General features: G+C 41.7%; 1 protein-coding gene across 1 annotated transcript; it reads left to right on the top strand.

Moving 5' to 3' along the window:
• Window positions 1-1,046: 1,046 nt before the first annotated feature.
• Window positions 1,047-25,805, top strand: si:ch211-171h4.5 (myelin-associated glycoprotein). The gene is made up of 12 exons (XM_049601844.1): window positions 1,047-1,093; window positions 1,567-1,620; window positions 2,805-3,010; window positions 8,598-8,751; window positions 9,191-9,348; window positions 11,408-11,546; window positions 17,934-18,070; window positions 18,921-19,059; window positions 21,623-21,722; window positions 21,906-21,924; window positions 24,508-24,585; window positions 25,471-25,805. Exons 2-12 carry the CDS (start codon window positions 1,572-1,574, stop codon window positions 25,573-25,575), a joined length of 1,284 nt encoding a protein of 427 aa, XP_049457801.1. The 5' UTR covers window positions 1,047-1,093; window positions 1,567-1,571; the 3' UTR covers window positions 25,576-25,805.
• Window positions 25,806-27,709: the final 1,904 nt, after the last annotated feature.

The raw sequence follows: 27,709 nt of genomic DNA, 5'->3' as shown, positions 1-27,709 counted from the left end.
GTGTGACAGGAACGCTAGTATCAGCATTGCTTCTGCCTGGAGCTCGCATGTATGGAGCCTGGGTTTGGTTGAAGATGGCAGTGCTGTTTGGGCTGAGAAAGCCATGCGTAAGTAAGGAGGAAATCCAGGAAGAGGAAGGTTATTTAAGTGTGGGAGTGGCCTATCTGAATCCATTTTGTTTGAGACCATGCTGCAAAGTGAGTGTGTTTGCTGATCCTGTGAGTTCATTTATCTCCTTTAACTTTAGCTTACATTGTAGTTATGGTATGTAGCGTGTGAAATAGAGTATGGTGAATGTGCTAGTAAAGGTAGTATCAGCATTGCTTCTGCCTGGAGCTCGCATAAACGGAGCCTGGGTTTGATTGAAGGTGGCAGTGCTGTTTGGGCTGAGATCACTGTCTAGCCTCCTGGAGGTGTCATTGTTGTGAGGGCTCGTCTTGGGGAGGTAGACTGTACAGCCTAACCCGGCGGGGGAGTGTGATAGCCCAACAAGGCTTTCTTCCCTGGGTCTACCTCCTCTGTGGTAGTATAGGTAAGGTAAAGGAGGTTGTTCGGTTAGTGTGGGGAGCAGTGAGACCTGGCATTAGGGGAGTGTCTCTGGGACGCCAGAGATCACTGTCTAGCCTCCTGGAGGTGTCGTGGGACCAACTAGACGAAACACCGGTGAAAGGAGGTTCCCACCTGATGACCCCAAAGACATGTTAGTTATCACTGCTCACTGGTCTGTATAGTTAAGCCTTGCCATAATAGCTTGTCGTAGGGCTTAGGAGGTTATTCACTGAGTGCTGATCCCTTTTTTTTTTTTTAATTTATTTATTTATTTATTTATTTTTAGAGCACAAACTTCTTGTGTTTATTTGAATGAATAAAAAAATATTTCCATGCACACTTGCTGTCTGATACACTAATGAAAGAAACACAATTTCTGTAACACTTTACACACCGTTGGGATTTCGCCACACACACACAAAAAAAAGCAAAGGCTCAGTAAAACTTCCTAACTTCCTTTTTTTTCAAATATTTATTCCTCTTTCACTGTATGAACACATTCTGTGTTTGGACTTTGCACTTACTGCTCCGCATCATTTGACAGGTAAAGATACAGTATATGTGTTATCTAAAATCAGAGAAATGTTTTTGTGAGAGGAAAAAGTGTAAATTAGGTTTTCCTAAATAACTTGTTTAACTTCAGTAATTTCTTATTAATAAACTTTAATGTCTGGTGAGTTGTATATATCGGAATGTTTTGTTTAGTGGCAGTTTTAAATCACTTTACTTCACTGCTTCATGCTTGCTTTGGCTTTGTTTTAAGTACTATAATTAAAGACAACATCCACAAAATGTCATAAAAAGATTTTATTTGCCATTCAGAATTTAACATTTTAAACCATTGTCTGGGTAAATTAATAATTTGTTTGTTTTTGTTTTTGTTTTTACATTAAAGCAGAAATATTTTTGTCTTTTTCTTGTTCTCCCTCACTTGTTTTTTTTCTTCTTTTGTTTTTTGTTTTTGTTTTTTTAATTTTCAATCATTCATGTTGGATTTAAACTTTTCACCTCATCCAGTTAAGATGGGTGTTGGTCTGGCAGCTGTCACTCTGCTCATCGCTCTGATGCAAGGTCAGTAGTTCCCTGATTGCGCAGGTAATTGGTATTTCAAGAAGTGGAAGTCTATGTTATACGTTTTTTTTTTTTTTTTTGCCCACCCAAATGAAAGTTCCGTCTTTATCTGGGAAAGTTCAGTATGAGAATGAAGCTGAATGAATGTGAAGGACAAAGATGGTGGTAAGGAATACTGCAGTGAATTATATATCACAATAAATCTGTGTTTTAAAGGGGACCTGTTATCCTTTTCCTGATTTTCATATAATGTTCATATTAAATGTGGTGAAAATTGCTTTTGTAACAAGCTTACGTCAGCTTGTGATGGATTTCTTGATATGGTCATCTGGTCCAGGCATGCTATTGCATGTTAGTGTCTACATTACATACACTGCTACATGAAGCTACATGCTAACATCAGGGGAACATAAAATCTTGGTTGCCAATGTGTCGAATCACATTCCTACATGTCCTACATGTCCAGTTGTGAAGATATTAGATTAGAAGCCTTAATTGGTGATTTTTAATGGTAAAAAGTTCCACTCTATGTTGGTAAAGTTGATTTCTGGGGTGTGATGTTGTTGCAGAGACAAAATACATAAGGTAAAAGGGGCGAGGAACAGAACTCTTTCCTGCAGCTGTCCCTCTCTGTCCTAAGCCCCATGTGTTGGGTCTAAATTGTGTAACAGCAGCAACAGCAAGTTTGCAGTTCCAATGGGGAGTTAGGTCCCCCAGAGCTGGAGTTAGCAGACTTACCTATCAGCAACATTTTCTCTCCATCTCTAAAACATGATGGACATACTGACACACGTTTGGTTTGTTTATTGTTAGACTTTCTTTAGACTTTCTTTCAGATAAATGTTTCTTCTTTTTTTATTATTTCTTTGCCATGTAGGTAGTTGTTGTCAATGCTGATAGAGCAACTTTTCTCTTACAGTACGTCCAAAGGTTACTATGGAATTGTTTTCCAATGACACCAAAATTAAACTGTCTATCCCAGCTTTAAAGAGACAGGCACTAAAGAGAGCATTTCAGACAGAGGGTGAATACAGGTGCTCCAGCACAGACAGTATGAGGAAAATGAAGAGATTTTTTTTTAACATTAAAGCATGTTAACATGTTCTACTAACCCATAATACAGGAATGAGCCTTGAAAAAAACATAATAGGCCCCCTTCAAAGTCTTGCATTTTTCTCCTACAGGTGTATCTTGTAAAACCTGGGATGTGACGCTGCCCCAAAGTATCTCAGGCATCAGTGACTCCTGTGTCATAGTCCCTTGTCTTTTCACGCTCCCCATCAATGAGGAACCAAACATTGTAAACTGCTCTGGTGGTGTTTGGAGGAGAGGAAGCATTTCTGGTCCTATTGTCTTCTCTGCAGACAATCCTTACAATAATATTTTACAAGTAAGTTGCTCTTTAATTCAACTAGTGACAAAACTGATTGACATCATGACTTTTACCTGCACAGCAGCACATTCATACAAAATAAAGCTGGAAAATATCTTACTTTGAGGAGCCCTGGACGCAGCATGAAAACAGACATATTTCTAGCAAAATCATTAACTTTAATTACTTTATTTGTACGAATTGTGCAACAAGCCATCACATGTAAATTAGTGAGCTTTAGAGGGGCTGGTAGGTGTATTTATTTACTTTGGACAGAACCAGGCGAGCTGTTAACTTCTGCTTCCAGTTCCATGCTAAGCTGGAGTTCCTGACTGGATACTTTACACACAGACATAAAAGTGGTGTATATCCTCTCATCTAACTATGTGTAAGAATAAGTCTCATCTCGTCTCGTCATCCTCCGCTTATCCGGGTCCGGGTCGTGGGGGCAGCAGCCTCAGCAAAGAAGCCCAGACAGTCCTCTCCCCAGCCACTTCCGTGAGCTCTTCCGTGGGAACCCCAAGGCGTTCCCAGACCAGCCAAGTGATGTAGTCCCTCCAGCGTGTCTTGGGGCAGCCCCGAGGTCTCCTCCCGGTTGGGCAAGCCCCGAAACACCTCCCAAGTGAGGCGTCCAGAAGGTACCTTACCAGATGCCCGAACCACCTCAACTGGCTCCTCTCGATGTGGAGGAGCAGCGACTCTACTCCGAGTCCCTCCCAGATGTCCGAGCTCCTCACCCTATCCCTAAGGCTGTGCCCAGCCACCCTGCGGAGGAAACTCATTTCGGCCGCTTGTACTCGCAATCTCGTTCTTTCGGTCACTACCCAGAGCTCGTGACCATAGGTGAGGGTTGGAACGTAGATCAACTGGTAAATCAAGACCTTCGTTTTTTGGCTAAGCTCCCTCTTCACCACAACAGACCGGTTAAGCGCCTGCATCACTGCTGACGCCGCCCCAATTCGCCTGTCAATCTCCTGCTCCATCCTACCCTCACTCGTGAACAAGATCCCGAGATACTTAAACTCCTCCACCTGAGGAAGGATCTGCCACCCGACCTGGAGTGGGCAATCCACCGTTTTCCAGCTGAGGACCATGGCCTCAGACTTGGAGGTGCTGATTCTCATCCCAGCCGCTTCACACTCGGCTGCGAACCGTCCCAGCAAGAGCTGGAGGTCACTGTTCGATGGAGCTAGGAGGACCACGTCATCTGCAAAAAGCAGGGACGACATCCTCCCGTCACCGAACCTGACACCCTCCACCACTCAGCTGCGCCTAGTATGGCATTATATTTGTGTCATAAGTCGCGTGAGCGGATAACACATCTGCACGCGCGCAGATCTCTCTCTCGTGTAAATTATTTTGTGTCACGCACGCAGATTTCAACTGCTGCGTGCACTTGTTTGATCTTCGCGCACATATTCAGCAACAGAGTGAAGCAGAGGCAGGTGCGAGCGAGTAAAAAACAGCAGCGACACACACAACAACACTGTGCAGGTGCTTTGCGCACGCTGGCTCGCTCCTGCTCTTGTTCTCTCTCTCCCCTGTGCTCGCTCGCAGTGGAGTTCTGCTCGCTCGAAGCAAGGACTTTTGACACTTTGGGGGCGGAGACCAAGGCTGACCCTGGCCCTCTTATGATTGGTCATTTTCCAGCCCCCCACGTTGGTGCCTTTTTGGTTTTCTGCTGATGACAGCTTCCGTCACAGACAGGAAGCTCAGTGGGTTTTTTTTGGTTTGTTTAGCTAACTAGCCTGGTAAGAAGCTAGACGTTGACTATGAGGGAGAAAAACACACATGGAACTTACTATGGGTTGGGGAACTGCAATAGGCTACGTACTTCCATGGGAAATACGGGCTAGAGTGATGCACCACCAAAGTGATTTATTAGTTCTCATCTATTAAAGGTAGAGTCTGGAGTTTTGTTCGTTGCAGTTTGTAAACCAAACATTCAAACTGGGCCCCTCTTCTCTGGCTCAACTGTGTAGCATCCTGCCCCAGACAGCAGCAACAGCAGTTGTTAGGACCGTAAAGGAAAGGAATTACAGTCCGAGTGAAGCGCTGGAGCCATGGGCCGATACCCGGCCGTCACCGGCAACGGGAGCCTCCCGCGTGTGTTAGCGGCGGATGCTAACCGCTACCGCTAGCCAAAGTTAGCATCGAGCTAGCTCACCACAACGGCCCTCATACTTGTTACCAGTCGAGGCTTTAGTTGTCGGTGACGGCCAGGTATCCGCCCGTGGCTCAAGCGCTTCACTCGAACTGTATTTCTTTTACTTTGTGGTTCTGCTGCTGTGAGAGAGACGTGCTAGCACCATGTGTGTTTTTCTCCCTCATAGTCAGCGTGTAGCTTCTTACCAGGCTAGTTAACTAAACAAACCAAAAAAAACCCACTGAGCTTCCTGTCTGTGACGGAAGCTGTCATCAGCAGAAAACCGAAAAGGCACCAACGTGGGGGGCTGGAAAATGACCAATCATAAGAGGGCCAGGGTCAGCCTTGGTCTCCGCCCCCAAAGTGTCAAAAGTCCTTGCTTCGAGCGAGCAGAACTCCACCGCGAGCAAGCACATGGGAGAGAGAGAACGAGAGCAGGAGCGAGCCAGCGCGCGCAAAGCAGCTGCACAGTGTTGTTGTGTGTGTCGCTGCTGTTTTTTACTCGCTCGCACCTGCCTCTGCTTCACTCTGTTGCTGAATATGTGCGTGAAGATCAAACAAGTGCGCGCGGCAGTTGAAATCTGCGTGCGTGACACGAAATAATTTACACGAGAGAGAGATCTGCTTATGGCACAAATATAATGCCATACCTAGAAATTCTGTCCATAAAAGTTATGAACAGAACCAGTGACAAAGGGCAGCCCTGGCGGAGTCCAACCCTCACTGGGAACAGGTCCGACGTACTGCCGGCCACGCAAACCAGATTCATGCTCCTTCGGTACAGGGACTGGATGGCCCTTAGCAAGGGGCCACCAACCCCATACTCCCGGAGCACCCCCACAGGATGCCCCTGGGGACACGGTCATAAGCCTTCTCCAAATCCACAAAACACACGTGGACTGGTTGGGCAAACTCCCATGCCCCCTCCAGCACCCTGGCGAGGGTAAAGAGCTGGTCCACGGATCCGCGTCGGAGACGAAAACCACATTGCTCCTCCTCAATCTGAGGTTCAACTATCGACCAGACCCTCTTCTCCAGCACCCTGGAGTAGACTGCTGCTGCTGCGCTCCGCTTGGCCCGCCAGTACCCGTCAGCTGCTTCCGGAGACCCACAGACCAACCATGCCCTGTAGGCCTCCTTCTTCAGCCTGACGGCCACCGCGGCCGCCTCGACAATGGCAGAGCGGAACAAGGCCCATCGACTCAATGTCCCCCTCCGCCCTCGGGACGTGGTCGAAGCTCTCCCGGAGGTGGGAGTTGAAGATCATCTGGACAGGTTCTTCAGCCAGGCATTCCCAGCAGACCCTCACTGTTCGTTTGGGCCTGCCAGGTCTGCGCGGCGTCTTCCCCCGCCATCTGATCCAACTCACCACCAGGTGGTGATTAGTTGACAGCTCTGCTCCTCTCTTCACCCGAGTGTCCAGAACATATGGCCGCAGGTCAAATGATATGACTACAAAGTCAATCATTGACCTGTGACCTAGGCTGTCCTGGTGCCACGTGCACCGATGGACATCCTCATGTTTGAACATGGTGTTAGTTATGGCCAAACTGCGACCCGCACAGAAGTCCAGTAACTGAACACCACTCGGGTTCAGATCGGGCAGGCTGTTCCTCCCAATCACACCCCTCCAGGTCCCGCTGTCATTGCCCACATGAGCATTGAAGTCCCCCAGCAGAACAATGGAGTCCCCGGTCGGGGCACTGTCCAGCACCCATCCCAGGGACTCCAAAAAGGGTGGGTACTCTGAACTGTTGTTCGGCGCATAAGCACAGACAACAGTCAGGACCCATTCCCCAACCCGAAGGCGCAGGGAAGCAAAACTTTCGTCTCCCGGGGTAAACCCCAACGTACAGGCAGAGAGTCTGGGGGCTATCAGAAAGCAACTCCAGCGAAGGAGAGAGTCCAACTCCTCTCAAGGACTTGGGTTCCAGAGCCGGAACTATGTGTCAAGGTGAGGCCGACTATATCTAGCCGGTAGTGCTCAACCTCTTCCACAAGCTCTGGCTCCTTCCCTGCCAGAGAGGTGACATTCCATGTCCCAAGAGCCGACTTCTGTAGCTGAGGATCGGACCGCCAAGGCCCCCGCCTTGATCTGCTGCTGTAAGAATAAGTGTATTCCCCAAATTGTTGAACTATGTGTAAGATTTAGGGAGATTTTCTCCAGGCTCCTTCAATGTTTCTGCATTCTGCATCTGCAAAGGTCTCCTCCTCTCCAAAATAAATGGACCAGGTGATTAAAACTGGTAAAAAAAAACACCGAATAAAGCAGTTTCATGTTACAGAGCAGCATTTCTCTGATGCTGCTCGCTCGCCTATTTTCTCTACTAACTTAAGATCCAGACATTCCAAAGGTTTTAACACAGAGCTGAATTCTCCACAGTGGTCTCTTTCTCTCCATATCAATGGACCTGGCGATTTGAGTTTCATGGTAAAAAAATAAGCATTTATCCAACAGTCTTGTCACGGAGGAGCCTGGTCTCTTTCCAAAGTTGTCGAAATCCAGCGCTTGGGCAGTGACTTGCAGTGTCAGAAACCAATGAACAAAGGCGTTCTTTAATGTCGGCATGATTCGCGGCCGATTGCCGTTATAGTTTAATGGTGCCTGGCGGTGTCGGAGGGGAACGCGACAGGACAAGGACGAAAGTTAAAGTGGCAAAAGTCCGACTGGGTCGGGTGGGAGGGGTGGTTCATGGGTCCAACAAACACTGACTTTCACCTGAGAGATAGTGTTTGCGTCCCGCAAACCCAAACCCTGTTCTTTTTTCCTAAACCTAACCACGTGCTTTTGTTGCCTGAACCCAACCATTTGTGTTTGTTGTTGAAGAAAAACAACGTCAGTTCCCGGTGTTGTACCAGCGTAGTGCGTTTTCTTTGAAAGACACTGTATGCTAACATTAAATTTCCTGTGAAAACTGAAGTGTATTTTGAAACAATTTTGTTATAATGCATGTAACAGACAGAACAGGGTCTCGTCAACATCAACAACCAACGCACCCAGGGTACCTCGCACGTGGTATGTGGACGGGGAAAGCAAAGCAAGAAAACATAAATATGTGACAAAGTCGGAGTGAGAATGTGTTGGTGGGGCTTCTAACTATGGTGGCCAGCATGAAAATGTGAATGACCTCATAGCCACTGTTTGGTTTGTCCATTCTGGGCTATTTTTCTTTAGACGGCTCATTCTAAGGGAATTAAAACATGACGACTCTTTATAGGTGATTATACACTAAAGAAAACATACTTTTTATATTTCATTTCTGCCAGTATATCCTCTAAATCCTACACAGGACTGTTAAGCAGTATTGATGTGTATAAAAAGAACAAGATTTTGTAAGATATCAGAAGATGAGTGTGACGAGCAGTTACACTTATCTTTTGGTAGTTTAGTTCTGTGTGACTGTCCATTATTCTAAATTGTTTTTAAAAAGAAGTTTTAAAAACATTTGTACTTATAAGGGGCATATGGTCGGAGACTTGCCGAAGAAGAACTGCACTACAGTGTTCCACAATTTCCCAAAGAACTTCAGCGACATGTACTTCTTCAGGCTGGAATGTAAAAACCACGTCAAGTACACTTTCGGCGAGGGAGTCAACATTAACGTCCATCCAGGTATGAATGGATGAAGTTATCAAAGGCACTGGAAAATGGTCGTTCTGTCTCAAATTCAAAGGTGCAAATATTTAACTGGAAGTTATTAATCACTGAGTCTTAGACTTCTACTGTGAGACTTTTGAGTGTTTGGTGACAGAAAAGTTTAATAGCTTGTTTGGCTGCTCAGATAATGCTTGCTTTGGATGAGGAGAGTGACGTTATGCATTTGAAGAATAGACTGTGTAGCAAGTAGCGACCATGACAACATCCACTGGTTTGTGGTGCACTGCCTCTTTTTTTGTGGAGCATTTAGCAGCTGAAGAGACAAATATTACATTCAGGAGCTAATGATCAAAATCAGAGCTAAAGAGAGTAGAAATATTAGGCTTAGCTTCATCAGCCCACCAGAAACGTGTGTCTGCTTGATATGTTAAAGCCTGTATCTTTTCCTCGACAGAGCTGCCTCCTCCTGAGCTGACCTCTGTCAGTCAGGTGTCAGAGGGAGCCCAGGTGAGGCTCCAGTGTTCAGTCCCAGTGCCTTGCTCTGTCCTGCCCCCCTCCATCACCTGGCTTCCCCGAGACAACTCCAGGCAAGAGCAGACACAAATGCAACAGGTAATGGATCACTTACTCATTCATTCATACATTCATACAGGGACACACATTTGTAAGGATCAAAACCAACAATGTGGGAGTTGCAGTTTGTTTCAGGATATGACACATTTGTTGGTGCATTTGAATCCAGATACAGATTAACAATAAAACAAACTACAGTGCGTGTTCGTGGTAATGACGGAACATGTCACTCAGTACAGCAGTGTGGTTCATTGGTGTTTTAAATAGTTTTTTGGAAAACAATGAAACTCAGACCATCCTGACAGCTCAGCTGGGGAAAGGTTCAGTAATAAACTGATTTTTAAATCCTTTATTTGTCTCTCCTATAAAAATATGTTTGTCTGCATGAGAAAAATGGCACAGAAATAAAAAAATATGTAACATATATCAGGTTTTGGATACACACACCATACTTGTTCAAGCAGTTAATCAAAAGTTGGATTTGTTCACAATAAGAAAAATTGTCATGCTAACCTTATTTCTTGAATATAAATCTAAGATATCTGTAATTTACTTAAAGCGAAACTTTGACATTTTCCCTTGTTTTTGAAGCGCATTCTCACTCCAACCTTGTCACATATCAACGTTTGCTCATTGACTTTCCATGTCAACACGTCGTGCAAGGTACCCTGGGTGCATTGGTTGTTGACGTTCTGGGACGCCGTGTCAAGTTCTGGCTGTTACATGCATTGTCTTCCTTTAAGATACACTTCCATTTTCACAGGAAATTTACCGTCTACATACAGTCTCTGTCAAAATAAACGCACTACGTCAGTACAACACCACAAACTGACTTTTTTTTTCCTTTAACAACAAAAGCACAGGGTTAGGTTTAGGAAAAAAAGGACAGGATTTGGCTTTATAATGTTACGGGGACACTAACATGGGCCTCCTGGATGAAAGTCGGTGTTTGTTGGACCCCTCCAGTCTGTTTCTCTGCCGCAGCTGCAGCAGTCTTTCTCAGTATTGGGACGGTTTGAAAAATTCCCACGAGTCACTTAGACACAAAAAACATGACAATAGGGTCCGGGTTGAAAACACTCCACTCTTTACTTTAAGTATTGTCATTTTATGCTACTCTTTACTTCTGCTCGACTGCATTTAGGGAGGAAACAGCGCATTTCTTTTAAGTTTAGAACATTGATTTTACAGCTATAGTCACAAGTTACTTTAAAGAACAAGAGTATACATACAAAACATATGACTACATTATGAAATATAATGCATTGTTATAGATTAGGCTACCCAACTTTATACATAGTAGTTAAAAGCAGCTCCACTGATGTCTTACATGACTTTTAATTTTATATTATTAATAGAGCTTAACATCATTTTGTTTTCACATCTGAAATACATTTTATTGATGATACATTTATTTAAAGGTAAACTATACAGGATTGTAAATGTTTGTAGATATGCTGACCAGCAAAAGTGAAAGTAAAAGCAAACCCTAAATTAACATATTTGCATTTTTTTTCCAAGCGCTGTGTCTCTAGGATGTCTGCTGCTTATTGTCTGGCACCGGGTCACTACCTTTTTAAAAAGCCCCGATCTCACCTGATTGGTGTGGGGTTACATGCACGTAAATGTCTTGACCACAGAAAAAGAGGGAAAAAAAGAGAAATTACAGGCAGAGGGCAGACTCTCTGCAAAAACAATACACAACCACACTCTGTGAGTGAGTCAAAAGTCATGAGGAGAAATTTCTTTTGTATAACTCTATACACTGTTTTAAGGAAAAACCTGCGTAGTGTATCTTTAAGTTTGGCATGTCAGACATCTACTTCTAATGCAGACAAATAATCTGAATACATCTTCCTCCACTGTTCACTAATTCATTTGTATCTCAGTTTTCATCAGTTTTTTAATAGATTCAAGTGTACTTAGATGAATTTCTTCACTGTGTTATATAACAGATTATTCTTCATTTATATTACTTATTTATTTTGTATTATTTATGTTTGTATTAGTATTCAAAAGGATATAAACTTTCCAGAGTTTTATTTCAAGTACATTCAGTAATCTAGATGTTTTCCTCTCTCTTTGTGTGGGCTGACAGACGACCATGACGTCCACACTGACCTTCATTGCCACAGCCGACAATCACAACCAGAGCATCTCCTGTTCTGTCACGTACCCACTGACAAAAGGGGGCAGCAGCCCGCCGTCTGCATCCACTCAAAGGCTCAACATCCTGTGTGAGACACTCAGTGTTTGTCTGCATGTGTTTCAGTGACGACAGTAACTCCTTGAAAATGTCATCAGCAGTAACAGTAAAAGGCAAAGAGAGTTCAACACACGTCTTCATTCTTTGCTGATAATTCACTCTGCGTGGTCATTTTATAAAAAAAGCCATTTGATACTTATGGAAAGTTGACAGTGTTTCCATGTAGATGATGAAGAGTAGTATCATGATAACTCACTTTGTAGAATTGCAGACTTAAAGATTTTACTGATCCATTGGAGGAAATGTAAATGTTAAAAGCAGAAGAAACAGACCAGTAGGGGAGAATGGGGTTGGTTGTCACATGCTTTCATTTGAACTCTTCAAAACCTGTATGCTTAATAGATTCCCTTTAAATGTGTAATGAAAGTCTCAAGAGTCAGATAGGGATGGAGTGACTTTACACTCCCTAAGCTTATTCTGTTTAAAAGATATGGACTCTCCAACATGTTTTGAGCACTTGTGACAATCATCCCCATCGTAGGGCTGGTTGTCACAGTCTTTGCAATTGGTTGTCCCTGTGTTTTTTAATGGGGAAAGATTAAAATGGAAGCAATCTTAAAAATAAATTTAAAAAGATAAACTTCATTGAAGTTTTTCATTGAAATGCAACAACTGAACCAGCTCATGCACTGGGAGAGCAGGAATAAGCAGGAAAAAAATAATCCTTATAAATACCTTTTTCATCGTTATACAACATTATAACCCGTTCAGACCCCAAATATGTTCCACACACACATAAAAAGCATTGTGATAGTAGGTTTCTCCTGTAAATGCACTCATAAATTACTAAAACATTTTTTTCCATCCATTAAGTGATGCTTTAAAACACATTACATATATATGGTGCATTGGATTCATCATCACGACTCAAAATATCCTTAATTTCTCAAGTATCTCCAGAAAACAGTGTGCTGAAACCCTCTTGAAATGAATACTGTGCTTTATACACTGATTATATCATTAGAAAATTTATAAAGAATGGTATTTCTCTATTTAAACAGTATTTCCCTATTCATTTTGGAATGACATTCACATCTCCTGTTTATTCCAATGGACATATTTAAAAAAAAAAAAAAAAAAAAAAAATCCCAAGTAAAGGCTGTAAATCTCTCATATGTTTTTTTTTTTTTATAAGTAATATCACATCTCGTGGTTATTTAAAAGACAATTTAAACACAAGTTATGCACTTTAAAAATTTGATTTATAGGCTGAAACATGCCTTGCACTTCTTTCTTGCCTCATGGTCAACCATGCTTGTTAAAAAGAGGTGTGACTACTGCAGTTCACTGTTGATGATGTGAAACACTGATTGTTTTATAGACATTTCATCTGTGCACTTGTGTGGAGTCAGATGACAGAAATGATAGATCTAGACATCCAAATTAAGTTATAGCCACTGGATGGATATAAACAATCTGGAAGAGAATGTGAAGCGTCCCCAACTTGGATTTTTTACCAAGCTAACAACCACATATTCATAATTTTTAATGGTAATAATTGTTTTATTCTACCCATTGTGTAATAGCATAGAGGAGAAATAGAAAAGAGCTGGATATTTAGATTTTGGCATGGAAAACTCTACAAGTCTTGTTACCATACTGTAAAGTGTCTTACGGTGCATTCGTTTTGTAGTCAGAGGTCGGAAGTTGGAAGTGGGAATGACGTCACCCCCGAGTTGACAACAGTTTTTGCATTCTAGTTGACAACGGTTGATACGTTGGAAAAAACATGGACGTTACCGTTCTACCCTTGGGCTAGCCGTAGCCACTGTTAGCAATATCAGTTGATACCAACGCTCTATGTGGTATTTTGCACATAACAGACAGCGTAGCAACATGCCTACGGATAAAAATTGAACAGTACTATGGGTATGGCTGACCCAATGTAAAACAAATAAGATCAAATTGCTATTAACAGTACTTTAGCAGAGTGTTTACTCACTATGTATGTGACCGGCAGCCATCTTGAATTCTTAAGTCGGGGTTGATGCGGTTGCTACGTGTTTCCGAGTTGGAAATCCGATCTCAGGGTGCATTCAAGTTTAAACTTCCGACTGGGAACTGGGAAATTCTGACCTCCGAGTACAAAACGAACGCACCATTACTCCTGAGATGACCCTTTATGTGAGCTCTGAACCCAATCCTGAAAAACAACATTTTTTAACAGCGCCCTCTAGGGAGCGAGATCAAATGTGAGACAACCAACCCCATTCTCCCCTATTGTACATAGGTGTACTTTTGAGGTACTTAACTTTCTTACTGGGTAAATTATTATTATGTTACTTTGTGCATCTGCTACACTTCAACCTAAAGGGAATATTGTATACTTTATACATTTATTGGACACAAAAAAGTAAACTGTTACTTTCCAGGTTAAGATTTTACATACAATATACTATAGGAAGAGCTTAAGAAATACAACACATTGGCTTGTTTTGTAGAGCACTAAAGCCGTGTCGACACATTTCAGATGTTTATTGCTGTCAGCAGTTCCACCAGTGTGACTTCCCCTCTAAACTTCTCAGATGGTTTCGTTTTAATAACTGTTTGAGGCTTAAAGAGGCCAAATCATCCAATATTTTACACGCACACACACACACACACACGCACACACACACACACACACAAAAATAAGCTAAGACGTCCCCATTTATGCAGCAGAACCTTGTTTTCCCTTTTTCCTCTCCCTAGCCTTAGGCTGGAGACCACTGGACTAAGCTACCTAACTGTACTGTACCTAACACATTCTCACTCCAACCTTGTCACATATCGACGCATGGTCATGGACTTTCCATGTCAACATATGACATGCAAAGTACCCTGGGTGCATTTGTTGTTCAAGTTCTGGGACGCTGTGCCAACTGCCTGTTACATGCATTGTCTCTCTTCAAAATACACACGTTTTGACAGGAAATGTACAGTTTGCATACAGTCTCTTTCAAAATATACGTACTGCATCGGTACAACACCGCAAATTTACATTTCCTTCCTTCACCAACCACTTGATTAACTTACGTTGTTGTCTGGCCACATTTTCCCCTGACGCCACCAGGCACTGTTGCCCAATAAGGGCAACCGGCTGCATATCATACTGACGTGAAAGGATGGCTTTTTTTGTCAGTATCTGACGCCAGAAGTCACTGCCCAAACGCCAGTATTTAACAACTTTGCAGTGTGACATTACAAAGCAGTGTTTCTCCAAGGCTGTTCAGCATGTCGATGATGGGCCTCTAGTCCAGCCTAGGTGATTCAAATTGGTGGGAACACTGAGTAGAGCAGTTGCAAGTTAAAAATACTGTGTTTCTGACTCTCGTCACAGAGAGGCTGCTAACTACGGTGGCTGACATGGAAACTCAAATGGCCGTATCTAGCGTCAGTGTTTGGTATGTCTGTTTTAGGTTACTGTAGAAACATGGCAGTGCAACATGGGGATCTCCGTAGACGAGGATCTGCTCCCTATGTAGATATAAACAGCTCATTCTAAGGTAACAAAAACATTTGATCTGAATACTTCTTCCTTCAATTCTGTTCATTTATCAAACTATTCTATAATAACTGTTATTTTTCATGAAATGATGGACACATTTATCCCTTCAGCTTTTTGAAATTATGCAAATCAAACCATTTGACTAGGGAAAGTCAGTCTCAGGCAAAAAAAGAAAAAACCTTCTTCAAATATATGATGGGGTCAATAACAGAAGTTTGGGACCCACTTCTTTAGACCACATGAATTATGCAAATGTTTGTACTAAAATGTAAGTGGGGGAGACAATGACAGAAAGCTTTTTAAAGAGGAAACACTGTTACTCGTGTATCAACAGAAGTTAACAGAATTTGGTTGTTTTGTCCTAAAACTTCCGAATACCACCCAGATACTGATGATTGATTGATTCATTAACCCACTGACTCCTTTGACAAGTTCTTCTTCTCTTCCTCCTTCTTCCTTCCTACTGACACTGATTTATTGCCCATTAAGTTGCTAAACGTGTCAGACACAGTACAAAGTAGTTTGGGAATACAGTCAACTTGTTCCAACATGACTGCTACTTGACCTGAAGGGGATTTTTGTTTCTTTTGCGCAGACAGAAGTTTTTCTTTAACCAGTCAGTGCCTGAAGAGCTGAACTTGTCTTAACTTGGTGTTAACGGAAATAATGAACCACTTAAGTGTATGTGAAGGCATGACACAAGGTGCCTTTGTTAGTGTACAGTGGTAATGTGTTTGTGTTGTGGTGGAAGAAGTACTTTTTTTTTTACTCATTCATGGACACCTATTAAGTAGTTCCAGTGAAAATATGTGCTCTCTGTCTATATTTATGCGTTGGCTATGTGTTATCAGCATGTATCTGAGTAACCATAGCAACAGGGATGCAGTCAAAGCCTCTGTTTACATTTTATTGCAGCATCTTAACAAGCTAACATCTAATAACAATGAGTGAGTTCAACATCTAGTTCTTTAGCTCCTTATTTGCGTATTTAATAAGACAAAGGAAGAAAAATATACAATTACATCAGAAAACGACAGGTGGGACGAAAAACCATTGAAAGCTTGTAAAAGGAACTCAATATTGTAATTAAAGACAGCTGTATATGCTAACCACCATCTACAAACAGACATGAATATTTTTAAAATATCTACATGAAAAAATCCAAACAACTAATACTTGAGATTTTAAAAAAAAAAGACTAAAGAAGAAGGAAAAAAAAAAACATTTTCCCAACAAGATATACTAGAGATGTTTTTTTTTATTTAATTAAAGGAGCAATAAGTGAAATTCATCATTTTTAGATTGAAGGAATTAAAAAATTGCTATGTGAAGAACTAGAGGTGTAATTTCATTTGGAGTATAGCATGACCTCACACACCCTCTCTCTGTGTTGATCTCCAGCCCATTGTTTACAAGCCGGTCCGGCTGTGCATTCATGTACGTTTATGTTAGCCATTCCCCTGCCTACTTCAATGGTGATGGTCCCTGTAATAAATGCAATATATTTGCTGAAATGGAGGCGAGGCTCAGTGACTAAAAGAGCTGGTAGAAGCGCTCCATAGCTGCAAGCTACTCCAGTAGCCGTAGTAGCTCTAGTGCTAACTCTGGGAGCTAACGCTAACATTCCTCTCTTCTCTGTGACTCCGCCAGGCTCCATGCTAGAGCTTGCCAGAGCCAAGAAGCAGGCTCCCGGAACGTTAGCATGGCAGCCGACTGGTGCTAACGCTAACGTCCCCATGCTTCTCGGCTCCAACTCACTGAGCCTGGCGGAGAAGCGTGGGGACGTTAGCACTAATGGGCTGCCATGCTGACGTTTCAACTCTTCTCCGTCAGACCGTGAGCCCGGCTCCCGGCTCAGTTGGAGTTGGAGTGTTAGTGTGGTAGCCGAGTAGTGCTAACGCTAACAGGAAAGCAGGGAAATAGCTAAATGCAGCAGAGACCGAGAGTGAGTGAAAGTGGAGCCTATCTCAGCTGACACTGGGCAAGATGTGGGGTACACCCTGGACAGGTCACCAGACTATTGCAGGGCTAACTTATAGAGACAGACAACCATTCACACTCACATTCACAGCTACGGGCAATTTAGAGTCACCAGTTAACCTGCATGTCTTTGGACTGTGGGAGGAAGCTGAAGTACCTAGAGAAAACCCACACTGACTTGAGGAGAACATGCAAACTCTGCACAGAAGGGCTCCCTCCTTGGGTTAAAATCAGGGACCCTCTTGCTGTGAGGCGACAATGCTAACCCCTGCACCACCATGCCGCCTCATATCATTTACTTTTACTGTTAGTCGCAATAGCAAAACATTAGCTATCTGGCTATCTTAGCAAGTCATATCTACAGTTCGTCCTATTTACTGTGGTAGTGAACAACATTTTCATTGAACCTTATGGGATGGTAATGATTGATACAGGTATTAGTCAAACCCTCAGGTGTTACCACGGAAACTTGTAGCTCGTGAAAAATTTTAAAAAGATTTTGATTGTGAAACATGAAAATATAAATGAACGGCCTTTACTTTTCTATTCTGGCAAGTGACCATGGTATAAGTGGGACGATGCCCTTCAAGGTGTACATGATCAGGAATTCATGGACATCATGGAATTCATGGCACCCATTGGACACCTGCCCATTGCCCATTCATTTCTGATAATGGACACCTCTCCCTTACTTAAAGGTCTAGTGTGTAGAAATGAAAAAATATTGTGAATGTTAGGCCTATATTCCATTCCTGCCCCTAAATGCTACACATTCGACCTTTACAGTACACAGTCAAAACTGTGAGGACAGTACTAGAAGTACTTTTCTCAATGTAATTTGGAGGATCCACATAGCCTGCCTTATATTTTTTTGCATCACTTTGTCAACAGATGCTCCTAGAGACACCGTAGCAACACTCAACACACCTGTTCCTGTTTCTGAGGGCCGTACTGTGATGTTTAGATGTCAGAGTGATGCCAACCCCCCTGTGAGCCTCTACACCTGGCACAGATCCGACAATGGAAACGTAACAGAAAATCTACTATTTTATTTCGTTTTTATTGTATTTGTATAGCTACTTACTTTTAATGTGTGTGTGTGTGTGTGTGTGTGTGATCTTTCAGGAACATTTTATTTCATTTTCAAACACTGGTCAAAAGTGTGTGGACAATACTTTACGGTTAATCTTCTGTGTTTTTAGTCTGGAGCTATTTGTCACGGTTTAAGCTTGGCCCCTTAGCACCAATGAGGAGGGTCTCAGCATTCAATGATATTTTACGCAACATCATACTCCATAAAAAAATGTTTTTCCCAGTTTGATGTGGAAGAAGTCGTGACTGAGCCCTGACCTCAACTCCATCCAGCAACTTTGGGATGAAATGGAACGCCAACTGCGAGCCAAACTTCATCGTCCAATGTTCTTGTGGCTGAATTAAAAAATGTTCCTGCAGACCAATAAAAGTAATCTGGTAGATAATTATCTGGAGCCCAGAAGAGTGGAAGTTGTTAAAACATAAGACTAATATCCACAGTTTTGGAATGCAATGGTAAAAAATTTATTGGGGCAATATTCAGGTGTCCACATACTTTTGGCCACTTTTGGATCACAAGTTTTGATTTCTTGCAACACTGGAAGCTGGCTATACGTACTGTAAGGATATGCTTATACTAAAGAAATGTAAGCACGCCTTATTAGTGTGCAATATGGAGGAAAAAAAATAATAACTGCACCTCAGTTCTAAACATTCATGTGCTATCACAACACACTTCTCCTACTGGATTAACACATGTAACACCACAGAGTCATCTCGTGTTTTTTCTCTAAAAAATTGGCCTAACTTTATCTTTTAACTGGAACACTGATCTCCTCATTACAGCTGACTAAGAAGGCTGAGGGAGAAATGCTGGTCCTGCAGGTCAGCCAGGAGGACAGTGGGGTGTATCTGTGTGAAGCTCAGAGTCAGAGGGGCTCTCAGAGGTCCAGACCTGTGTTTTTGGAGGTCAGCGCTAACACAGGTAAACTGGAAGACACAATATATACGAATGCCAAAATGCTTCATCGTGCTAGTGCTCTTACTCTGGGGGTGGGACACCAGAAGACCCACAATACGATACTTTAACATGACTTAGGTCACAGTACAATATTACTGCGATATGCTGAGTATTGCGATAAAATACATTGCGATTTAGTACCGTTTTTTCCAACTGCAAATTATTTCCCCAAAGGAAAACTTTGTCAAAAAAAATGTTGGGACGGAGTCACATACCTGGGTTCCAGTGTTTTTAGCGTGTAATAAAAGCCTTCACTTTTAACAATGCTGTATGTACGCAGATCTTTGCCTATGAAGTAGGTGATGGTCTGTGTTATTTTCTTAGTTCTCTCAGAGTTGGATGGTAGTTTTGTCAAGCTAAGTGTGTCCAGTGTTTTTTGATTTTTTGGCAGAGCGTGTTTAGTGTTCTATCTCTGGATGGTAGAGGGTGAGTCCTCATGTTTGTAGTATTCCAAGAGGATTTTATTCACATATGACACTCATGTATCCGAGTCCTCCTTTCCTTCCATGTTAAAAAATCCAAAATAAGTCCAGACGTTTGATTTATAATGCCAATGGCGCATTTGTGATTTCTTTCTCTGGTGCCTCTATCTACTACTGACCTCAACAAGAAAAAAAAAACCTCAGCAACATCTAGTGGACTGATAATTCAATTGATTTTAGTCTTCTAGTACCAAAAGTTGTATTAAGATGTGTATTTGCAAATATGAATAATGTCTATGATTAGAGATGAGTACTTGGCGTCCGTGTATAGATACAATATTGCAATTCAAAATATCGCGATACTATACCGTATCAATTTTTTCCACCACTCCTATCTTACTCCATTCCTCTTTACATGTGCTGCCTTGTAACTGTGCTGCAGGTCGTGACTTATGAGTTGGAGCAGTCAGTGAATCTTATGAACACTGATTCATAAATGACAGTTTCTGAGACAGCCTCTGCTGCCAGTTCTTGTGCGTTTAACTGTGTGCGTCAAAACTGTGTTTTCGTTTGTTTACATTCTTTGTGTCATGTAAGGTTTTTTAGTTTTGTATATGTGCAGTTCTTGTAAATAACAGATGACATAACTTCACAATATGTTACATAAAGCTAGAAAGTACAGTTACTAAGTAAAGTGAAGCAATGTGAAGTAAAGGAAAGCAAAGTGAATGGTTGTGAATAAGAAATGAATACGAAAATGTATCTGTGAGTGCCAGTGTTTTGTTTTTTTATCCTGGCCACAACCATTCACCTGATACATTATATAAGAACTGGAGCTGTGCGTGCTGCTATTTTTCTCCATTGCAGTTTTGGATCTATGATTCAGAGTCTGAGCCTGCATTGGCTGCACAAGGCTCTGATCATGGAGGCTAGCAGCTAACAACACTAACAGCACAAGCAGTGCTAACAACAGCAACGGTGCTAACAGGGCTAAGTGTTACCCGGGGGGAACAGGAGGGTGGACGCTACGCTTCTGTGATGTTGCAGTTATCAGCAGGGACCACCATATGAGCACAGTGTAGAGCAGCAGTGATTCGCTCACCAGATACACACACACAAGAACTAACATGCAGTCACACGCTTGCATGTCCAAACCATCCAACTTGTCAAATACCAACGCTTTGTCAATTAACTTTCATGTCTACATATGATGTGCTCGGTATCTTCCTGCATCTGTTGTTGATGTTTGACGCAGTTTCAATTCACGCTTGTTACATGCATTGTGTTTCAGTTTCAGTTTCTGCTCATTCGATGCATACAGTTCTTTTCAAAATAAACTTTCAGTGCTGGTAAAACATCTCATATTTGCGTTTAATTCCTGTAGCAACAAATCATGTGGTCAGGTTTTGGAAAAAAACATCATACCTCAGCTCAACATTAACACAGGAAGTGAAACAGCAGGCTCCCGGATAAAAGTGCGGGGTTTGTTGGATCCATCCACCACCACTCCCTGCTGTCCTACAGGAACCGTCCAGCTCCTCATGCTAAGTTGTTACCAGCGGTGTTACAAACCGCCGCCAGCGGGTGTGTGTCATGATGCTGCAAAAGGTGCCTCAGTATCTTATATGGACATCCACTGACATAGCGCCGGTATTTGACAACTTCAGTCGGCGGCTGCTGGGGCAACAACTGCCGCCACCTAGTGCATATTATACTACCATGAAAGGTACCTTTGTACGTAACCATCTAACACCCAGATCACTGACATAGAGGTGGTATTTGAGGAGTTTGGAATGAGAACGTGCTGGATTAAGTAACTACATTCTCTACTCAGGAGGCCATCAGTCCACCGTGTCTTTACATTAATAGTTTGATGCTATAATAATGCTCTGAATATTATATACAGTTAGAAGTTAGAAAAAGGGGGCCCTGATTGCAAAATAATTCAGTAAGATTGAAGGTATTTTTCATCTGACATCACAAGGTGGAAAAAACAACAATAAGTAACTCGTACTGGTTATTTCAGCTTATAAAAGTTAACCTTTTTATTTAAATCTGTTAAATAATTGTCCCTTGTTATGTTGTATTTTATTTCTGTTTTTCAGGTGGCAGCGAGTGTGTTGTTTTACTTCCCTACATTATGTGTGGAGTGTTGTTAGCCCTCTACATCCTGACTGTTGTTGTGGATGTGTACAAGTATCGGAGGTAAGAATAGTTTGTGTGTAATGCAATGATACCATCAACATCTCCCCTTCATGCCTAAAGTTATTGCTTTGGAGGTTTAACTTTTTATTCCTGGAGTTTTCTTTGTGTCAGTGCTTTGCCTACAAACATCTTTGCTAGTAATTTAACATTCCTTCTCTGTTTGTTTTCTTTTTTCCTTTCAAGTATTTGCAGGAGGCTGAAGGTAAGTGGAAATTCTTGTTTGACAGACAGCCAGACAAGAGACGTGAGAAACGTTCCCCTGTTCAGCACTAATACAGCAGATCTGATAAGGAGTTTTGACATCCTCTGCATGTCACGGTCTAGTCACAGTCTGGTCTCGCTGACATCCTTGGTCCTCTCTGTTTGACTGGAGGCAGGAAGTCGGGGTGACTAATCTCTAAACATGTGATACATCATTTTTCCTTTTAAAAAGTGAGTGTCTTCCCTGAAGCGTTCTGAAAATAAACAATCTGGGTCTAATTGATTTTCAAAATATACAAGTGTAAAAGTAAAATGTCTTAAAAGGCAAATAAAATGACAGCTGGGATAAACAGATTTCCTGATAAGAGAGGGTGATTAAATCTTGCTGCCTAAAACTCAACTTTTTCTGAAGATGTCTAATCTTTTCTTCACACACTTGCAAAGAATAAATGCTATTTTTAACATGGACGTTCATTTGTGACGTCTCGGAACAGTTTACCTGGTAATCACTACACAACACCTAAGCTGATTTTGGGTCTGATTCCCCCCCTCCTGATAATCGTCAGCAAAGAACCGATTTTTTGATGGTTCTAAAGATCGCCTTGCCAAATTGTCCTGTGGTGTGAGATCCAACAAACACCTACTTTCATCCGAGAGAGCGGTGTTCACGTTCTGTAAGATTCTAAAGCCAAACCCTGTGTTTTTTTCCCCTAAACCTTACCACGTGTTTTTGTTGCCTAAACCTAACCACATGCTTTTGTACCGGAGACCCAGCCATGTGTGTTTGTTGTTGAAGGGAAAAAAAAAAAAAAAGTCAATTCACAGTTTTGTACCAACGTAGTGCGTTTCTTAGACTGTATGTAAACATTAAATTTCCTGTGAAAACAAAGTGTATCTTGAAAGAAGAGAACTTGATACAGCGTCCCAGAATGTCAACATCCAACGCACCCAGGGTACCTTGCACGTCATATGTGGACGTGGAAAATCCATGACCAAAAACGTAAATATGTGACAAGGTCAAAGTGAGAATATGTTGTAATTAGGGGCGTCTAACGGTGGGCCATATATTGAATATACATGATGTATCATTGCTTGTTCCACAAACCATATATAAAAAGACTACAGCCACCTGCATGAGACTTGCTTCAGCATTTCAGTTCCTTCACTCTCTCCTGTGGCTGTCTCCCTCCCACAGACACACATAAAGAAAGACTCACAAACATGACACGTCTCACATACACTCTTCCGCCCATTCAAACAACTTTCTCCCAAGTGATATTGTGTGGGCAGGGCGAAGCGTGTTTCTCATCTGCAGGGCTCCAGATCACTAACATTACTATTTAGTCTCATTTTGCAAATGACTGCAAGTAGCAGATATTATTAATAAATGTACTAGAGAGCGGTTGGTTAAAGATAGCGTGAGCAGAGGAAGCAAGTGTCTTTGTACCTGCAGGGCTCAACACCGTGACTATTTAGTCACATTTTGTGACCATGGAGCACCAGTGCAACTTGCAATACTATTAATATATGAATATGAATATGTGTTTCGAGCTCACAGTATGAAAATCCTCAAATTTTAACGGTGCAGCAGCCACAGTTTAACTTTGTGGTAATTGCTAAAATCTGACTGTTGACCAGAAGCTTCAAGTATCATGGCAAAAACATCAACACTTCTGGCCTGTCATGAGCCCAGTACTTCAAAATAAAAGCACCAGTGGTTCCACTTTGATTCATTTAATTATAACAGTACTTTATTCATTACTATTAAACAGTATTTGTTGAACTTAATCATGACTAACAACTTCATTTAACCTTATTGTAACTGTAGTTCATTTATAATTTTGTATTTTAGCAGTCTACAGTACTTTAGAGGAGATTTCAAAATATCGCGATATGTATTGTGTATCACAATATAGCCTAACAATATTGTGATATTACTTACGTATCGCCCAGCCCTAGGGAAGCTCATGGACAACCAAGGATCATCTGTGGCCCCGGTGTCTCCACGACTGTATCCCTATTTCTTCCTGTTTTTTGGGTGAATTTTCTCTAAAAAGTAGTACAAAAACTCACAGACTCACAAACTTCTCCCTGGCCACCGTCCACCATGTTTGCTTTCTCCCAAGTCATATTTGATTGTGAGTGATTTACATTTTTGTGAGTCAGGACTTTGATTGATTGTGAATAGGATCTGTTAGTGTGAGGTGTGTTGTTTTGGCCAAATCGTTGCACTCCGCACACTATAGGAAGAAAACTGTTAAATGTATCCTTCCATGTCTTTATGTGTGGGGTCTCTCACTTGTTTCAAATCAGATGTTGAAAGTTAGTGTTGGTCAGCCCCAAGGTCAGACTGTACCAGCACTGAGGTCAGTTTTACTTATTGCACCACCACTGTAAATGATTTACGTAGAACAACATAATCACTGTTAAACTGTCCTTTTACTTCCTCCTTTCAAAGCCTCTCTGCAACATTACATAGAGTAGTGAAACTCAGTCGTGTTATCTAATATTGCTCTCACATCCTGAAACTACTGAGAACATGCTCAATTAAAAAGTCCACTTTTTTCTCTTTTAATTTTCTCAGCAGATTGAGCTGAAGGGGGAACACACCTACGTTGATCTGAGGACCTGCAGTGTCGCCTCTGACTATGACCAACTCCAGGTACCTGCATAAATATAAAACGAATGACAAGATATTGAAATAACTGTTGTCCATGTGTACCCATAATGGGTTACATGTGAAAAGTAGGGAAGAGGTATTAAAGGGTGATGTAGCAGATATTTATCTGTGTTGATGTTCAGACATGTTGGGGCATGTTCTAACAAGTGTGAACATGCTCCATTCACAAACCTCTGTGTAAGCTTGTGTAAAAGAGACAAAGTTTAAGTTTACTCAAGGCCAAAATTACGCAAAAGTCAAAAGCAGGCAGGCGGAGGAGAAGACAGTGGATTTAAGTGGGCTGGTGTGTGTGTTACTGGGCTAATGGGGAAGTGAGAACAAGTGTCAATGTGTGTATTTCATCATTCTTATGTGTCTCCTGGCTTCCCTCACCCTCCCTCCCTCACTCCTTCCTGTTACGGGTGTCTTCCCGCCCACGGGAGAAGCAAGTGAAGGAGCGAAAGCTGCCAAATGAGACATCCTTGGTTCCGTCAGTCTTAACGTCAGTTACATATGATGTGCTGCACAGCTGTATCACCTGTCAAACCAACTGGAACAAATATCCATAGAATCCCTTATTTAAGAAGAATTTAAAAACTTAAAACATTGCCCTCCCTCATACATAGAGAGATAGGAACACGTGAAATAAGCAATTAGCTGACAACTAATATGATGAGCTATGTAATAAATTAAAAACATATTAAATGCCATTAAATATCCTTTGAAAAAAAAGCTGTTTCGTTTTTAAAATTTTATTTACTTGTTTTGGAGGTATTTAGGCTCTTATAAATACATTCAACAGTATATAGTTTTATGTAATTATCTGTGTTGCTGTGCCAATGCTATACTTATTTTTTTTTATCTTCTTTATTTTTTAATCCCAACAAGTCTCGACAGCCTAAAACGATGCCCTCTGCCGACGTTCCCAACTATGAAAACCCCATCGCCCTACAAGCCATTTTAAGAAATCAACCTCCGTCAAAACGAAAATGAAGAATGAGTGAAAGTCTTCCTTAAAGTGGTCCAGAGAAATATATCAACGCTTCAGATTTTAATATATCTAGATTTTGCATCCAAAAATGTCAAATGTCTCTACTTCATGTGCTTTATCTACTTGCAATCTTTAAAGCTGTGTCGAGTTCTATAAGTGTGAATGAGAAGTCTCTGCCACTGAGTTTAAGATGGACATCTAAGGGAAAAATAAAGACTTTTAAGAAGTTAAAGGCTCCTTAATTTTTTTTAATTACAATAGCTTTCTCTACTCTTGACAAACAATATGTTCAGATCATTGGTAATGTGCTGAAGCTTGAAGTTTTACATTCTGATACATTCAAAGGGATTTACCAAAATCAAGAGAGGCTGTATTGTGAAGGCTAAAAATACTGCAGGTTAAGAGGTTAAAACCAGAGAGGGATGGCGAGCTTTGCTGATGTTAACAGCACAGCCTCATTTTCCACACAACTTCTGTCAGTCTGCTTCAAAGGATTTTCTGTACGACACACAAAAAGGCGATGTCATTTCTGCCTCATTGATTTCCACTCTGATCTCTTTGATCTGCAGAGTGACACATAATCTTTGGTCATTTACTGGCTCACAGAACACGCAGGCTTATGATGTGAAGTAGACAGTAGATAAATGTTGCCGTTACATGTTTCTACAAACCACAAATACATGACATTTGTATGTTATTATGTAGCCAATATGTTGAAACTTTACATTTCTTTACATTTCAACAATGCTCTGGTTAACCTGTGGTTAGGTTGAGGCTTAGGTTTCAGTAGTTTTGGCTAGGGTTGGGCTGAAAACACTCACTTTTTGTGGCACATTCTCATCAGGAAACACGGTGATGTCATGTTAAAAAAACAACAACCGCTTTTCGTGACACTATCCCCAGTGGAAATAGTGAAAGCTTTTCTTTTTTATTGCTCTCAGAACATTAGTTCGCAGCTGCTTGGTGGACATCTTACCTACATGTCACGCCAGAGTCTCCTCCACCTCCAGGTGACAAAGTCAGCTCATATACTACATCAGTTTAGAAATGCTTATATGATATGTCAGACATAGAAATGCAGAACTGTACAATGAATATTTTCTGTTGGCGACTGGGCTGTTAAAGAAATCAACATGATGCCAAGTTGCAAACCACATTTCGAGATCAACAAACAACAAACCAGTTGTGTTTTGTGAGTCATTTCCATGTTTTAAACGGCTTTGTAGCCACCAAACGTTGGTGTTTTTAGTGACCTGTCACTGTGTTTCCACAAGGGATAGTGCCACAAGAATTAGTTGTTTTTTAGAAAGACATCGCTGCATTTCCAGTATGTTTTTAGCGACCAAATGTGAGGTTTCTTAGCAACCCAACACTGTGTTTCCACATGGGACAGTGCCACAATAAGTGATTGCTTTTTAACAAGTCACCACTGTGTTTCTAGCAGATTTTTATCCACCAAATGTGGGTGTTTTTCACCACTGCTTGCTGTGTGTCCCACTGGGATGGTGCCACAAGAAGTGATTATTTTTTAGCAAGTTATCACTGCGTTTCCAGCGTGTTTTAACCCACCAAACATGGGCTTTTTAGCGACCCAACACTGTGTTCCCACCAGGAATAGTACACGAAGTGCGGTTATTTTTTAACAAGTCACCACTGTGTTTCCAGCTGCATTTTAACCACCAAATGTGGGTGTTTTTTAGTGACTCCACAGTGTTTTCAGCAGGGACAGTGCCACGAAAAGTGGTTGTTTTTTAGCAAGATATCGCTGCGTTTCCTGCGGCTTTTTAGTAAGCCGCCGCTGTGTTTCCGTCGGGAATAGTGCCACAAAAAGTGATTGATTTTTAGCAAGTCATCCTTTCATTTCAGCGTGTTTTTAGCCACCGAACATGTTTGGGGTTTTTTAGCAACCCCACACTGTGTGAGCCCCCGCTGTGTTTCCATCAGGACTAGTGTCATGAAATGTGATTGTTTTTTTAACAAGTTATCACTGGGTTTTCAGCTGCTTTTTAGCCACCAGATGTGGGTGTTTTATTTTTATTTTGTTTTATTTAATCTTTATTTAATCAGGCAGTCTCATTGAGATCAAGATCTCTTTTTCAAGAGTGACCTGAGAACAAAGCAACATCCATAACGACA

This window comes from Epinephelus fuscoguttatus, linkage group LG17 (assembly GCF_011397635.1).
Source record: "Epinephelus fuscoguttatus linkage group LG17, E.fuscoguttatus.final_Chr_v1".
In the NCBI taxonomy this organism is placed as follows: domain Eukaryota; kingdom Metazoa; phylum Chordata; class Actinopteri; order Perciformes; family Serranidae; genus Epinephelus; species Epinephelus fuscoguttatus.
This window is presented reverse-complemented; position numbering and strand designations above follow the sequence as displayed.

Excerpts from the sequence above, each read along its gene's own strand:
- si:ch211-171h4.5 (XM_049601844.1), top strand. The coding sequence starts at position 1,572 with ATGGGTGTTGGTCTGGCAGCTGTCACTCTGCTCATCGCTCTGATGCAA. Across the intron at positions 3,011-8,597 it reads CTTACAATAATATTTTACAA|GGGCATATGGTCGGAGACTT; the intron begins GTAAGTTGCTCT and ends TGTACTTATAAG. Across the intron at positions 24,586-25,470 it reads CTGACTATGACCAACTCCAG|TCTCGACAGCCTAAAACGAT; the intron begins GTACCTGCATAA and ends AATCCCAACAAG.